Below are 16696 nucleotides of genomic sequence, written 5' to 3' on the forward strand. Positions count from 1 at the left end.
CCCTCTGACATCTTCCCTAGGCAGAAGCAGGCGCTCCGCCTCTCAGAAAGGGAGCAGGGGACCTTGGTGTCTGGACCCTGCCTGTTCCGGAGTCATCCCCAGCACGGTACAGGCTGGCCGGTGCCCAGCACACCTGGCCACCAGGTGAGGACCGACACTGCAGGCTGCCGCCGGCTGCCTGCTGCTCCCCGGGGCTCCACAGTCCCTCTGGAATTTAGCCGAAGCTCCAGAAACCGGAGCTTGATTGACAAGAGTCCACGTCACCACCACGAACTGCCAGGAAGCAGCGGCGGCCGCGACCACAGGAACGGCGTCCCGCCCCCCGCGTACCTTCGTACAGCCAGTCGCTGAGGCCGTTGTAAATCACACCTTCCTTGCCAGTGGAGACCACGCGGATGGCCTGCTTCCCGACGTGCGCGCAGTAGTAGATGTTGTTCTCAAAGATAAATATCTAATTGGAAAAAGAAAAAAAAACACAACATTAATCAAGGAGGCGGTTACAAACAGGGTGTTCTTAAAACCCGAAACCAGCCATTTGGTCGGCATTTTTCTGGTGTGTTTATTTGACAGAACAAGAGTCTCAAGATCCCTTGGGGCTCAGCTGCCTCCAACTACACTGAGGGTCAGTCAGAGCCTCAAACTACACACAGTTCACCCAATGCTGTCATTTACCACAACTGGACAACTGATCTGAAACCCTTGGGGGTGTTAACATCAAGATGCATTGACTGTGTTAGCAATTGTATTTTCCCTAGCAGTTATGAATGGGGAGGCTGGGAAACTGGAAACCTGAGACTTACTCACTCAACATTTACTAAAAACTACTTAGTGGGCTTCCCTGGTAGCTCAGTTGGTAAAGAATCTGCCTGCAGTGCCGGAGACCCGGGTTCAATCCCTGGGTTGGGAAGATCCCCTGGAGGAGGGCATGGCAACCCACTCCAGTACTCTTGCCTGGAGAATCCCATGGACGGAGGAGCCTGGAGGGCTGCAGTCCATGGGGTTGCAAAGAGTCAGACACCACCACTACTTAGGGGGCACCTACTCTGTGCCAACCCTGAGATGGCACACTGATGAGAGGTGGGACGTATCGTGCACTTTTATCCTACTTACAGTCTGGTAAAGGAGACAAACTTTAACAGGAGAATGCTGTGACGGGGACAAACGAGACGCAGGGACATGTGACAGTATCACTAGCTTAGGCCAAAGGACGGGCCTGAGAAAGTGACTGAAAAGTATTTATTTTTTAATTGTGGTAAAACACACTTGACATGAAATCTGCCCCCTTGGCTGCTTTTAAGTGCATCGTTTGGTGGCAGTAAATGCACTCACACTGTCATGCAACTGTCACCACCATCATCTCCTGGACTCTTGTCATCCTGCAAAATTAAAGCCCCGCCCCCATGAAACACGAACTGCACTCCCTGCCCCCAGCATCCACCGTTCTGCTTTCTGCATCTTATGCACCTGACGACTCCGGGGACCTCGCAGAACGGAAAAGTGCAGGGTGTGTGCTTCTGTGTCCGGCTTATTTCACAGAGCACGACGTCCTCAAGTTTCACCAAGGGTTGTGGCAAGGGTCAGAGCTCCGAGAAAGTGGGTTTCAGGCTGCAATCTGAACAAGGAGCAGGAGGAGGAAAGGGGGCTGAGAAACGAGATGACTGGAGCAAATGGCTTGCGAGAAACCAGAGACAGGCGTGGGCTTGGGGGGCTGGGGGGACTGTGTACATGCTTCCCGTGACCAGAATCCTGGCGGGCACAGGACCCCCGGGGCAGCAGGAAGCCTTGGCTGAGGCTTGAGGAGGGAGTGCCGGGGTTGGAGTGGGTCTTCTGCAGGTGAGCCCCGGGCCATGAGGATGCCGGGAGGACGGGCAGGCGTAAGCCTGTCACTGCAGGAGTGAGGATGGAGGTGGACAGAGGCGGACAGGCAGGGACAGCGGGGAGGACGTCTTGAGTGTGGCTGGTGCAGTCGTGGAGGAGGCAGGGAGGTCCTCCGGCTGCTGGCTGGGTGACCCGTGTGCAGCACTGGGGTGCCTTGGGGGATGTTACAGCTCTGACCTTGGGTCAACCTCAAATTCTCTGGGGCAGGGGAGAAGGGTGGTCTAGGTCAGCAACTCTCAAACTTGGCTGCGTGTTAGAATGATCTGAGGAGCTCTGAAAACCCTACCGCCAGGTCCAGGAGCCCAGCCCAAAGATCAGAATCTAGAGGCGGGACCCTGGCATCAGTATTTTAAAGAAATACTCCAGGTGATTCCAAAGTGCAGCCAAATCTATGCAACAATGGCCCAGGAAAAAAATCCAATGTCTCCCGGAGCTCTTGAAGTATAAATCAGCCTGTTCGCAAGGCCCTGGTCAGTTCTGCATGTGTTTTCTGTGTCTAAATGCCCTGCCTTCCACCCCCGGGGGAGGCAAATCTCCAACGTCTGTAGAAGCAGAGCTACGTGGACCAAGAACAGGACTCAATCTTTTTTAAAGAAATTCTAAAAAATATATTGTCAGTGTCATCGATGAGGCCAGTGAGAGGGTGTTTTGCAAACATAGGAAACAGCGCAAATATTGACATTTTAAACAGAATTATGCCAAAAGGGCAGTTCCTACAGACGGTTCTCACGGAAGGATGGAGCTGAAAACTTGTCAAGTATCAGCTTCCTGCTCAGGCCTCCTGCCTCTTAAACATTCCCTTCAACCAGAAATGAGCTGGAAAACTGCCAGACACAAGTACACATCCTCGTTTAATTTCTGCAGCTGTTCTTACGAATTTGCCGAAGGGTAAAGATGTATTATGAAATTTTAACTTCTCTTTATGAGTTCTAAGCCTAACAATGCATTTTTGAATCAAGTCAGACCATAGCCAATTAATATTCTGAATAAGTAAAATTTGCTACGATAGACATTAAATCCATTTTCACGTTGGCTGCATTTTTAATGGAAGGAAAACAAAAGGGAACAAGTTGTAGGGAACAACACGTTTTGCTTTGAAGATGTTCACGTTTACAACGGGAGTCTGGGTTCTACAGAGCTTCAGTCCTCTCCAGGCCCCACAAGGGTGTCTGCACCCCGTGCTCCGGGGCACCACAGACCTGCTATGGGGCTAGGCCAGTGCTGGACTCCCAGGGGTCCTCTAATCTGTCACTGGAGATAAAGGCACGGGCTTCCCGGGTGGCTCAGTCGTAAGGGATCCACCTGCCAGTGCAGGACAGACGGGTTCAATCCCTGGGTCGGGACGACGCCCTGGAGGAGGATATGGGAACCCACTCCAGTCTTCTTGCCTGGGAAATTCCATGGACGGAGGAGCCTGGCGGGCTACTGTCCATGGGGTTGCAAAGAGTCGGGCACAACGGAAGTATCTGAACAATAACAAGACAAATGCAGAGCCCAGTCTTAGGGTGGGCGTGAGGCTGAGTGAGCTGACATCTTCAAAGCACTGAGGATAGTGCCCGGCAACAAAGGACGGACTTGATAACACGCCTGCGGGTCTTGCTGTGGTTACTCTCATCATGACAAAGTTTTATTCTGCCTGGAGGGATTAGGAGAGGATTCCTGGGGGCAGTGATCAGGAAGAACACCCACATGTTCACAGGGTGGTTACAAGAAAGCCCAGAGACACATGGAGCCAAAAGGGGAGCTTGTCATCTCAGGACGCCGGGGATGGGACAGTCACCATGAATGGGTACGGTTTAGTCGCTGGTTCTGGAAAATCGAGGCCCAAACGGAGCCACACTGCCAAGCTCAGGGCTTGACTAAAAGGCAGCGGCGCAGCTCCAGTGGGATGATAAAACAGAAGGGACGTGGGACTTGAAACAGAAACCTAAATTCGAGCTGAGACTACTTAGACATCCAGTTCTGAGGCCATTACTTAACCTTGTCCTTAAGCTTGTCCTTGTAACTTAATCTCATGTCCTCACTATAAAACACGAGGTTGACTGGATGATCCTGAAGATTTCCTCCATATTTAACCCTGTTGAGTTCAAAGGTATCTGACATCTGGAGAAGACGTTCAGCAAATTAATTAGTGGTCCCACTACCAAACTCGTAATTGAAAGACTATTTATCCTGAAGGGGAAATTCAACATCCCCGGTGAACCCAATGCGTTACTATTAAGGGGAAAACAGATTCTCTGGATTCCAGCTAAAACCCCCAAATATCACTCATCCTGGGTCTCTTCAACTGACACGTCACAGCAACTGCCCCTCTCGAGAACACATTCTCGGGAGTGGTCACGATCTACTGATCACTTTTCCCCTCGTTTCCTGCTTTTTCTCTTGAGTTTCCCCACTTCCTGACCGAGCACAATTTTACTAACGTTTCCACAATAAAGGAGGATGAAAGATCCTGTTACATAGGAGATTAGGTTTACTTTATAGGGTGAGATGGAACAGTCTGGGTGGTCACGGAGCGCCCCTGGTTCAGCAGTGATGATACACTGTCTTCCTACAGCAAACGGGATCGTCCCTGTAGTGTTCACTCTGTTCCCACTGGGAACGCTACACAGTTGACTCACATCACTGGAACACTGCACATGGACACAACACGTCACCGCAACATGGGAATTCTGCCCCTAGATCTTGAAACCTGGTCAACACACCCTTCAGCAGACTGGAGGAGAAGCAAACGGCTGACGGAGAGGCCGGCTGAGCTGGGGAGGCTGGCGCCCAGCCGGTTTCTGTGTCCACCTGGCTCTAGCTTCCGCGTGTATTACAGATGTCACCCCTGGCCCCCTGAAGGGGCTTTGTCCACGGGCCACAGAACACCACGTCAGAGCCACCAGCTGTGACTGACGGACTGCACAGCCCTCCTGCATTCACAGCTGAATGGCCCCTGCACAGAGCTCGACCTTCTGGCTAACCTTCTGTTTACTGCCCTGGACACTGGTCAGGGTGGGTGCGGGCACCAGGCGGAGCACACGGTTGCTGACACGCTGCAGTTGCCCGAGGAGAACGGTACACGCTGGGAGGAAGCCGCGGCCGTGGCCTCTCTGAGTGCACGGTTTCAGTCGCCGGGCACATGCCTCTGGGCACCTGGGGGCTCGGGAGGGGCAAACGGAGGGATTTCACAGCCACCCATGGGGGTCCTGTGCTGTCACCTGGCAACGGGGATGCAGAGGACCCCAGGGCTGCTGGGGGACAGCTGGGAGGAGTCCCGTGGGGGGGCTGCACCCAGGAGCGCCTGCTGACAAACGGCCCCTGTCCACACCCTGCTGAGCCGAGCTGTGCCAGGCGTCTGAGTCGACCTGTCTGCTTGGCAGACACAAGAGCCCCTGTGGGTGTTTCCGAGCAGCCATCAGGCTCCCGGAACAGCCCATGTTCCCTGGGTTCAGGTCAGGAGACACCAGTGACGGTGGGACTCCTGGGTCTCCACTGGAGTGGAGTTATTACACAACAGTGACAAGAAGGATGTTCACCAACACCCACGGGAGGGTGAATACAATGCCGCTGGGACTGTTTTTGAAAAGCAGACTGGCTGGTGGGAAATCCCACATCAGTTTGGCCAACCATGAGGTGGAAACAGGGACAACAAATGCCACCCAACTCTGACTATGCACAGTCAGCATCTCTATAGTGTATATAGGAAAAGTTAAAATTCACAACCCTACAAATCACACATATACACGGTATATGACTATTATCAATAAAATAGACTGTCTGGTATTTTATTCCCTTCTAGATGAGAGAGAACGTGAGAGGGTTGGTGGGTGGGGTATAAAATTTAGCTTTAATAAAACTAAAGTTATATAACATATGGTTTTGCACAATGTTTGAGAATTTATATCAGAAGTGCTTTCCCATGTCATTAAGCATGCTCTGAGATGTGCCTTTTAGGAGATAGGCCGTAGCTTATTTAATTATGTGCCTGCTGTTTGACATCTATTCTGGTTTTTATCTCAATAAAAATGCTCTTGTGTACATCTTAGGACTTGGCGGGATCTCTGCCGTTTCCCAAGGATAAATTCCTATGAGTAGAAACCGTGAATCACACTCCTTGTGCCAAAAAAAAAAAAAACAAATGGGTGGAGAGGAACAGGTGGGTCAGAGAACCACATGAAGTACTGACCATACAGAAGTGTTTATACCAAGAACAAAAAGAAATCTTATAACAATGAGGATATCTTTGTTTATAAGATTTTCAGACTGAACAGCGATACCCAAAGTTGCTCAGGAGGCCTGTGCTCTCCTGGTGGGGGCAGAGGTTGGCTGCATCTGCAGTCAGGAAACCTCGTCGAAAGGGACTTTTCTGGGGTAGATTATGTGAGGAAGATGCTGGACAGAACGTACAGCCTTCTCAGACCGTGTCTACAGAAACTGACAGCTATGGGAAGCTGTCGCCTCTGACCTAGAGGGGGACAACAGATGCATATGTACATATGTAGACGCGCGCTGTCTCCCCAACACGCGAAGGTGCTGAGAATCGCGCTCCAGTTACTCGAGCTCATTTCGGGGACCGAGCAGCTCTTTCCTGACTCCGTTTTGCTCTCCGAGCCCCTGCTTCAGCCATTCTTCTGCTCAGCTGGGCAAGGAGGTGACCGTCTGTTCCTCGAGTTGCTGGCTGAGTCTGGACATGCAGTGATGGTGGGGGTTGGGGGGTGGTTGGTGGCGGCAACGCTATTGAATAAGTGAGAGTCTTCCAGACTCTTAGTGGCTCTTGTCCGATTCGGGAGCATCACCATCACCCCCACAGACGCGCGTGTGAGCACCTCCAAAGAGCCGGGCAGGGCGCTGGGCACCGGCTCTACAAGCTCCCGTCTGAACGGTGCTGTGTGAACGGCTCATGTCCCCAGTCCACCCATCTCCCCAGATTCAGCACACTTGGCTCTCAGGTTGGTTCCTGCCCAGGCGGCGGTGGGACATGGCAAAATCACACAATTGTTTTGCCTTTGGACCGTCGCACCCGTGAAATACAGATAATCACACCTGCCGCGTCTGCCTTGTGGTGCTATCAGGAGGATAAAAAGAGAGACAGTTGTGCTGCAGAAAAACTTGAGGGTTTTAAAGCACATTTAAAGGAAACGCACTATTAGCATAATAACTATCATCAACCCATCCAGTCCTTGCTGCTAGGATACCGATCAAATAACAGAGTCCTTTCAGCTTCTCATGTCAGCACTGCACATCCCCGCCTTTCCTCCAGAAATCAGTGCAACACATGGAGCCACATTTCGCCACAGCAAAATAACACGGGATTTAATGCCAAAGAGCAGAGTTCAGTGCCAAGAAAGAGAACGTCTAGCACACCATCTAAAATCATCCTTCTTACTAGGAAGTACTCACAGCGCTCATCCTCTCAGATGCCAACCACAATCTAGAAGCATCTGAAACATCACCATACAGAACCCTCCTCTTGGTGCAAAGTGGAGGAAAGTGTCCTTTTCAGAGTCCGGCCCCTGGGCAGAGCAGCGGCTCGTTAGCCCCGAGGGCGCCAAGCCTGCGTGGGATCCGCCTCTGCAGGCTTCCTGCCCTGTGGTGCCTGTGGCCTGCAGCTCCGACTCCGCCGGAGAGCGGGTGCTGCCCATGGCCACACCTGGACAGGGCCACCCCGTGCCTGGGGCACCCCGGTTCCCGGCTCACGGGGGCGGGAACTCTCGGTACCCCTGGGAAAAGCCCCCCCAGGAATCACTCACCGTTTGGGGTCAGTGGCTACCGCTGAGCCAGTTGCCTTTCTTTAGAGGATTTGGGTGGGAGGGACCTTCAAAGCCACATGAGGGCCTCTCTCGGGGGCTTCGGGGCCACTGGCAGCTCCTGGAGGGGCCCCCCACCCTCCCTGGGGGGACCATCTGCTGGGCCGAGCTGCGCGCCCCTCAGCGGCGCTGTGGTCACCCTCACAAGTGCGGCCACCCCGCAGCCACGGTGCTCACCCTTCCAACAAAAGAAGGGTTTCCCGGGTCATCAGATTTGGGAGCCTATGTGCCTCTTTTTACAGAGAAAGAGCAGTATCTGTCAGTCCTTTGTGGTGGAGACATAACTTTTTCAAATCTAGTATGCACGAATTATTCACATTTCAATCTCTCCAAAATTCAAACGTATTAAAATTGATGGTGTGTCAATGTTGAAAACAGTAGCGTATTATTCTTTCTCGGAGGTAAGTGAAAAAGTGTTGATTTTACAGTAGATATTCATTTATATTTGATGAATGTGGGCGAGCAGCATTTGATATGTCATTCTAGGCATTGTTCAAAGTGCTTTATATATATTAACTTTTTTTGAGGGAATTCTTTTGGTGGTAACCCCTCTCCTTCCTGGGTCAGGAAGATCTGCTGGAGAAGGGATAGGCCGCCCACTCCAGTATTCTTGGGCTTCCCTGGGGGCTCAGATGGTAAAGAATCCGTCTGCAGTGCAGGAGACCTGGGTTCGATCCCTGGGTTGGGAAGATCCCCTGGAGAAGGGAAACGCTACCCACTCCAGTATTCTCGCCTGGAGAATTCCATGGACTGCATAGTCCTGGGGGTCTCAAAGAGTCGGAAACGAATGAGCGACTTTCACTTCATACCTCTCCTTCCAGCATTTCTTTTTTAAATTTATTTTTAATTGGAGGGAATATTTGCTTCTGTCTACTCCAGGATGTTCTGGCTGAGCACTTAGCAGAGACCTCCATGCTCCGCTGGCCCAGTTCGAAGCCGTCCCTCCCCGTGATCCGTGGCTCTGGCCCGCCTGTGCGCACCACCCGCTGCCCTGGACGCCAGCTCGGACATGCGGCTTAGGCCTGTGTATCCCAAGAGCCTCCCCCTCTTACCCCACCCTGACCTTGGCAGTGCTCACCGAGGGTTCAGTCCAGGTCATCCCTCAGCGTGTCCCGGACAGAGTTATGCAGTTAATGGTTTCCTGCCACTGGGTTCTGGTCCTGGAAGGCCCAGGGATTACTGATCGACCTGGTGCCACAGAATGTGTCTTTTCATGGTGAGAGAGAGTGAAACAAATACCCAGAGAGAAGTGGCGCTAAAGAGAAGTGAAGGCAAAGGGAAGACAGGAAAGGAAGGTGGAGGGAAAAGATGTATACTCTGAGGATTTACTCTGGCACCTGGATACAGCTGTGCCTGGTGCCAAACCTGCGTCTGCCCATCCTTCACAAGTAAGAGAGTCTCTTGTTTGTTTAGCCCACTTTAAGTGGGAATTCTGTCCCTTGTAACTGAAACACCCTAGTGAACGCACGCTTTCCTTTCACTAGTTACCGCGTTTCTGGCCTGCCCCCTCCCTCTGTCTGAGCTCCCTGCTATGTCCGGTGTTGTGAATAATGGTGAGGTCTTTGCCTTCAGGGAGCTCCAGGTTCTGGCACATCCTCATCGACGCTTGAAGGATGCACAAAACTGCGGCAGACAATGAACGCTAGCTCCCGGGCCGCGCCCAGTGACCAGCCTTTGGTTTCTGGATCTCATCCTTACATTTTCCAAGTGATAGCTCCGAGAGAGTAATTTTTTCTGGCTCATGAAGGAGACGGCTGATGCAATCCAGAGATCCACAGGCCTCTCAGAGGCTGGCAGGCATACAGATGAGGATAAATCAACAGAAGCAAAGATGAGACGGCGGGTGGTCCGGGCTGGATAGAGCTGTGATGTGGTCATCAGAGGTCACCCTGGACACTCCCTACACGTCCTGCCCGTTCACTGTGCAGCTAGGCTGGAGTCCAGACTGGGTCATGCCCTCCCGGGTAAGTGATGAAGTGCGTGCTGCTTTCAAATTCCCAAAACGCCCACCAAAAAAAAAAAAAACAACCCAGCAACTGCCCCAACCAAGGCACGTGGGAAACTCAAGAGGAACCAGACTGGGTGGCACTGGACTGTGCCCAGGGAAAGGCAGGGCTCCCAGCTGACCAGGGCACCAGACTCAGCCTCTGGCTAGCAGCACTGGGGCCGCTCTGCTGGTGGGAGGCAGGAGGGCAGAGGTTGGAAGCCCACCCTGTGGACAAACCTGCAAAGTCAGACAGGAAGAAGATGCTGGAGGTGGGCCTGACTCAGTGACTCTCAACGCAAGTGAATTCACCCAGCCTGACAGTCGCTTAGCGGATCAGAGACGACTGGGCTGAGAAGAGCCAGCACCGCGGGGTCGTGTGGGGAGGGAGAGGCAAACGCACATGGGTGGGGAGGCTTCCGAGGAGAGGTGATGCTGAAAGGCGGGGGCGAGGGTAAAGGGTCAAGGACGTATCTGAGCACTGGGGCAGGGGCTGGACCTGCTCTCCAGTGGGGGGCCCCTGAGCACCTCTTCACCTGGAGAACCCGAGCGGGCCGAGGGGACGTGAAGACGTGGTGGGGCGCCCGCCTGCCCCCAGGAAATGGCCTCGCTCGTCCTGCTCGAGGACAGCCTGTCTACAAGTCAACACAGAACCGTCCCCTTGAAGTTTCACGTCGAGAACTGAACCACACTTTGGAACAGGCCTTTGAACAAGACTACATCAGCCCAAGCCATCCACACATGACCACCAGGATCCCCCAAAGCACCATGCTTTCTCTTCCTGTCGGCCTCAAGAATGCTTGGCTCAGTCTGAGTCTCAGACCCTGACACCCTCTCTGGTCACTCTGCAGCACCTGGCGTTTTCCTTCAGAAAGACGATGCTGGCCCATCGCTCTCTGAGCTCTGTGTGGAGCGTTTATCAAAACTCCGTTACTAAATTCATTTTATGCTGTCTCCCCACACAATTATAATCTCCAAGAAGGTGGACACTGCGCTTGTGCTTGCTTTGATGCCCACATCAATGCCTGCAGAGACCCGATGCTAAATATTTGCTGATTAATGATTCCAAAAACGGCCACTGGTACTAGCTGAGGGCTTCTTGCATGCTCGGCACTGGCAGACGCTCGCCCACATCTGGTTTATTTCATGCTCGCCAACAAAGGTCTGTACAGTCAAAGTTTTGGTTCTTCCAGTAGTCACGTACGGATGTTGGACCACAGGGAAGGCTGAGCACTGAAGAATTGATGCTTTAGAACTGTGGTGCTGGAGAAGACACTTGAGAGTCCCTTGGACTGCAAGGAGATCCAACCAGTCAATCTTAAGGGAAATCAACCTTAAAAATTCATTGGAAAGATTGATGCTGAAGCTGAAGCTCCAGTACTTTGGCCACCTGATGCAAAGAACTGACTCATTAGAAAAGACCCCGAGGCTGGGGAAGATTGAAGGCGGGAGGAGAAGGGGACGCCAGGGGATGAGATAGTTGGATGGCATCACTGGCTCCATGGACACAAACCCCTGGGCAAGCTCCAGGCGATACTGAAGGACAGGGACGGCTGCTGTGGTGCAAGTCCGTGGGGTCAGAGTCGGACATGGCTGAAATGCTGACCAGCCACACAGGGCCCTCTCATGTCCTCGGTGTGGCCTCTCATTGTCCAGACACTTTGGCAAGGAAGATGTTATTCCAGTTTTTTAGGGATGAGATGCAGGCTCGGAGAGGCTAAGCTTTGACCTGAGGTCACAGTGCTCATGACAGAATTAGAAATGGATGCTTAACCCCCATGCCGGTGACTCTGGGGCCAGCAGCACCAGCAGCCTGTAGAACCAGCTGGGAATTCTCAGGTGCCTCCCAGGCCAGCCGGGTTTTAGTGGGCTCTCTGGCTGGAGACTGATATCAATGAAAAATCATAAACGATTTCCAGCAGCTCTGCTAGTGAGGATGGTCTGCTGGTGAGGATGGCTGAACCCCTTCATGAGGGGTCTGAACGGAAGCACAAAGATTGAGAACTGAAAGCTCTCTGAAGGCGCCGAGAGAGCTGACAAGTGTCCTGACTCATAGAAAACAGGCACTCTCTTGATCTTCTTAGCTGCAGTTAAATTCAAGCCTCATCGGTTGCCAAATGCAGGCTTCTGACTCTGAAGATGTGAAAGGATTCTGCAGTACTTTCCGAAGGGGATGGAAAAGGACACTTTTTTTTCTTGGTAAGTTTCCGGGCCTTTTTCTGTACAGTCCAAACAAACATGAGGCCGGCAATGCTGCCCCTGAAACGTCACTCAGACCTTGCTGGTGGGATCACCTGGGTGGTAGCAGGTGTGTGAGGTGTTCAGGGTCCGCTCTGAGGGGACGCTGAGGCCTCTGACACCGCCCTAGACACGCCAGCTCACCCCCGTCAGACATGCCCCCTCTGATTCCCGGGGTGACGGGTCTTAGAACTTTCTTCTTCTCCAAGTCAGTGAGATAAACAGCCAGCCTTCTCTGCAGCCGCCAGGGGCTCATTATCTGGTCTGTAGATTATTCGTGGTCTTTGAAGCTCTTCTTTTCTCTGGCTGTTCACCTCCCAGCCTGTAACTGCTCGTCAGCATTGCGGGGGTCACGGTCTGGCTCAGAAGCCCCCCGTCCTCGGCACTGATGCTCAGAGGCGTCTGCCACGGCTCTGCCGGGACCAGCTCAGGCTATACTCTTAGTTGCTGCAGGCTGACTTCTGCGGCCTGTGGAGCTCTCATCAGTGACCTTTGCTATTATTTACATTCCAAGACAGTAAAAGATAAACAGACCCAGAATCAAACCAGAAAATTCACAAGAAAGATGCCACGGGTATTAATTTATGGAAAATAATCAACTAATAAATACATACTAAATTATCAACTATGGTATACAAATATATACATGCTGATTTAAGTTGGTATGCAATTGAATTATATTAGCAAAGATTTTTGAAAATTCATAGATTCAACAATATTTTTAAAGATAAAGCCTGTTGCCTTATGCAGTAAATATATGACTGATTAAGCACACAGTAAACAATTTGTGAATATGTATCAAGAGCCTTAAAAAAGCATATAATACCTCAGTTAGAAAAATCAATTTGGCAAAAAAATAAAAAGTTCATTGTTTCGACTCAGTAATTCCTCATTAGGAACATTCTAGGCCTGAAGATATTCCAGCGTATCAGCTGTAATACTATACTGTGCTGTGCTTGGCCGTTCAGCTGCATCCAACTCTTTGGGACCCCATGGACCACAGCCCACCAGGCTCCTCTGTCCACGGGGATTCTCCAGGCAGGAATACCGGAGTGGGTAGCCTGTCCCCTTCTCCATCGGACCTTCCCGACCCAGGGATTGAACCAGGGTCTCCTGCATTGCAGGCGGATTCTTTACCAGCTGAGCTCCCAGGGAAGCCCTCGTGTGATACTATATATATTGTTAATAGTCTAGATGTCCACAGGGAAATGATTTAATTTTTGTAAATCCGTTCTATGAACTGTTATGCAACTATTAAAAATTATGTTTAGGACAAGTATTTAATTGTATAAAATGCTAACTGAATCATACTAGGCACAAGTTGAGACATATACAACTAATTATTATAATTATAAAATAATAATTATTATAACTATATTATTATTACAACTATAAGGTTTCTACTCTGGGAAACAAGATTTAGAGAACACTAAAATATTAATAGTAACTGTCTATGGATACTGGATCTACTGGTGTTTCTATAAGACTTTTTCCCCGTTTTCCACATTTTTTTACTTTCTGTATTTTTTTATTATTTTTACAGTAGGGAAATAAATAATAAAAATTAATCAACTACCTAAATTGGACCGGGCACTAATCCTGGCAAGTGGGGATAAAACACTGAGCATGAAGCATCCTAACTGCCACGGGGTATCATGCGGTTGTTGGTCAGTCACTCAGTCGTGTCTGACTCTCTGCGAGCCCATGGACTGCAGCACGCCAGGCTTCCCTGTCCTTCCCCATCTCCCGGAGCTTGCTCACACTCATGTCCATCGCGTTGGAGATGCTATCTAACGGTCTCTGCATCATACGTGATGGGAAAGGATCTGGAAACACTCGGCACGCAAGGTGGGTACTGGCAGATGTGGGGGGCGGGGGAGCCAGTGTGGCGTGGAATCCTAGCCTGGGGTCCATCCAAGGACCCCAGAGAGGACCTCTGTGCACCTCGACACTCCCTGTGTCTTTCACAGCTGCCTGTCTGAAAAGATCCCCTGTTTCCATGGACAAGTTGCATCCCAGAGACGGAGGACGCAGTGAGCCCTCCAGCCCTGGGCGTGGGCTCTGCCTTCCAGGAGCAGAGCAGACCTGGGGCCATGTCACCTGTGTCTTCCCAGCCTCACGGCAGGCCGGGCCATCCTGACTGTGGGCTCCGTCCCACGACGACCCGACCTGAGGCTGGAGGGGCCAGACGGGGCGGCCCCGAGTCTGTGCTGGGCAGCCCTGCCCACGCATCGTGGTGGGCGCACCAGAGTCAGCTCCGCCACAGACTCTGACCATCGGAAGCCACGGGCATGTCTGCAGGCGCCTGGCTGGGGGGAGACCGGGCCAGGGCCATGGCGGGCAGCAAGCTTCCGGGGTGGGGCATGTGGAGGTGTTTGGGGCAGGGGGTGAGGGGGCAGTTACGGCTCATGAGGGGGGCAGCCTGGACTCAGAGCTGCTCCGCCGCCCGTCGGGCACTTAGCCTCGGGTGACCCGCCAGACGTCCCTAGACTAACTTTCTCGCCCGTCAGAGGACCTTGGGTGCCTGGCAGGGTCCTCGCCTCAGGGTGGACAGCCGTGTTCACATCCCCTCTGGTTCCTGAATACCGGGCTCGAAGCCCTTGGGGGGGCTGCTCATTCCAGCACCACGTGAGACCCGGCAACCAGAGCAGGACTCGGGGACCTTCTGGAACCCAGCACCATGTCCCCTGCCCACCCCCCATCAGGGCAGGGCTCTGTCGTCCTGATGGAGCCTTCAGGCCAGCCTCGGCCTCTCCACAGCTCTTCCAGGAAACAAATCCTACTGTAGACTCAGAGACTTTCAGTTACATCCTCCTGTAAGCCGTGGGCAGGTGCGGCTCTCATCCCCAGCCGGAGGAAGATGAGATGCAGGGAGGTGAAGCAATCGGCCCAATGTGACAGGCAGGGGTGGCCAAGCAGAGGTCCGGCCCAGGCTGTGGCTCCAGGATCTGCCTCTGTGCCCGCTCTGCACCGGACCACCCTCTCCAACACTCGCAGGGCAATCCTCCATAATCAGTGTTAAAGACGTGTGTGCAGGCACTCATCCACCACGGCCACACGTCTCAGTGTCAGTGGCATAGAGCCAGGCCGACGACCTCGTCGGAGACGCCCCATCCACTCAGCACCCGCTGCTAACACCCTGTGTCAGTCCATGCCAGCTTCCTCCTGTCTCAGGGGCCCCGGCTGCCGTAACAGAACAGCACAGATGGGGCTGCTTAAACAGCGAGCATGTAGAACTCACAGTTCTGGGGGCTGGAAGTCCAAGATCAGGCTGCCGTCGGGGTCGGGTTCTAACGAAAACCTTCCTCTTGGTTCACAGATGGTGCCCCTGGCTGTGTCCTCACATGGCAGAGAGAGACCATCTCTCACGTCTCTTCTTATAAAGGCACTAATCCCATTCATGGGGGCTCCACCCTCATGACCTAATCACCCCAACGCCTGCTCCCCCTCCTGACACCATCCCACTGGAGAGATCAGGGTCTCCACGCATGGATCTGGGGGACACAAACCCTCAGTCCCACAGCAGTGCCTTCCAGCCCTGCTCTGCACAGCCCGAGTCTGTTCTGCCTCTTTCAGGAAGCCTTCCATGACTACCTCCATCTCCCTCCCTCTAATGCATGAGCACCAATCACTATTATGTGATAAAGTGCATCATTTAAACTCTGAACTGCAGCGATCACCCAGCACAGTTCCCTGTCTTGAAAAAACTGGGGAGTTAAGACTCTTTAGCTTCCCAAAGTCTGTAATAACTTTCCTAGATTATGTCGTGTGTATGCGTCTTGTCCAAATATTAATCTCCTTCAGGCCACGCTTTTCCCTTTATCTCATACAAACACTGGCACAGCTCTGGGCAAACACAGGGCTTATGCTCTGAGCCGGAGCCATCTGAGTTCTCTGCTCCTGGCCTGGGGTCCCAGCAGCCCCCTCAGCTCCTGGAGAACAATCAGCAGGCTCTGCACCAGGCCTTGAGCCTCACGCAGCCTCGACTAATCCCCTAATGGGACGCCAGCATCTCAGGACCACGGCACCTTGGGGTGGGGGCGGCAGTGGTGGTGTCTGCCCCCTCCCCCATCTGTAACTGTCACTTTCCAGCCACAGACTCAGGACGCATTTTAATGACGAACAGAAGCTGCCTTTTGAAATGGCAGATCTCACTTTTCCAGGCATGCTGGGAACAGGTGGGAAAGAGGCGAATTAGTACCAACTGACCTGATCAGTGAGGTGAGGTCACCGGACAGGACCTTGTGCGGGCAGGTGCGTGGGGAAAGGGAGGAGGAGATGAGCTGGGGACTGAGGAGGAGAGGGTGGGCTACGAAAGCCCCCCCTGGGGGGTGTGAGCAGGTGGGCCGGCCGCCTGTGTGTCTGGGACTGTCCCGTGTTAACCCTGAGCAATCACAAAAACTGGGGTGGCCTGTCGCCCCAGTTCAGGTGACTCGTAGATGGTGGGGAGGGCTCAGCTGGTCTTTATTATCTGTATCATGGGTTGAAAATTCCCGGGATGATCAATGAGAAAAATTATGAAAATCAGACCCCAGCTCCCACATCTTCCTTTATGGTTATACACACCCCACACGAGCCTTCACACATCTGCATCCACCTATTACGACGACACCTTGGAGGGTGCTTTAGGGGGTCTCTAAGAGACATGGGTTCCATCCCTGCGTCAGGAACATCCCCTGGAAGAGGGCGTGGCAGTACACTCCAGTATACTTGCCTGGAGGATCCCATGGACAGAGGAGGCTAGTGGGCTACGTGCAGTCCACAGGGCCACAGGGAGTCAGACACAACTGAAGTGACTTCACAC

At 52.6% G+C, this 16696-nt stretch overlaps 1 protein-coding gene across 6 annotated transcripts in view; it reads right to left on the reverse strand.

The window, feature by feature from the left end:
- The window catches only part of DPP6 (dipeptidyl peptidase like 6), a 1052271-nt gene that overhangs the window by 120023 nt on the left and 915552 nt on the right, over positions 1-16696 (reverse strand). For all 6 annotated transcript variants that reach the window (XR_011482010.1, XM_070450430.1, XM_070450574.1 and 3 more), the window contains exon 8: positions 331-451. Coding sequence is in view for 5 of the 6 variants with exons in the window: in XM_070450430.1 (XP_070306531.1) it covers positions 331-451 (121 nt within the window). In the remaining variant the exon portion in view is untranslated. The remainder of the gene's footprint in view (positions 1-330; positions 452-16696) is intronic.

The sequence above is a fragment of the Odocoileus virginianus genome, chromosome 1 (assembly GCF_023699985.2).
Source record: "Odocoileus virginianus isolate 20LAN1187 ecotype Illinois chromosome 1, Ovbor_1.2, whole genome shotgun sequence".
In the NCBI taxonomy this organism is placed as follows: Eukaryota; Metazoa; Chordata; class Mammalia; order Artiodactyla; family Cervidae; genus Odocoileus; species Odocoileus virginianus.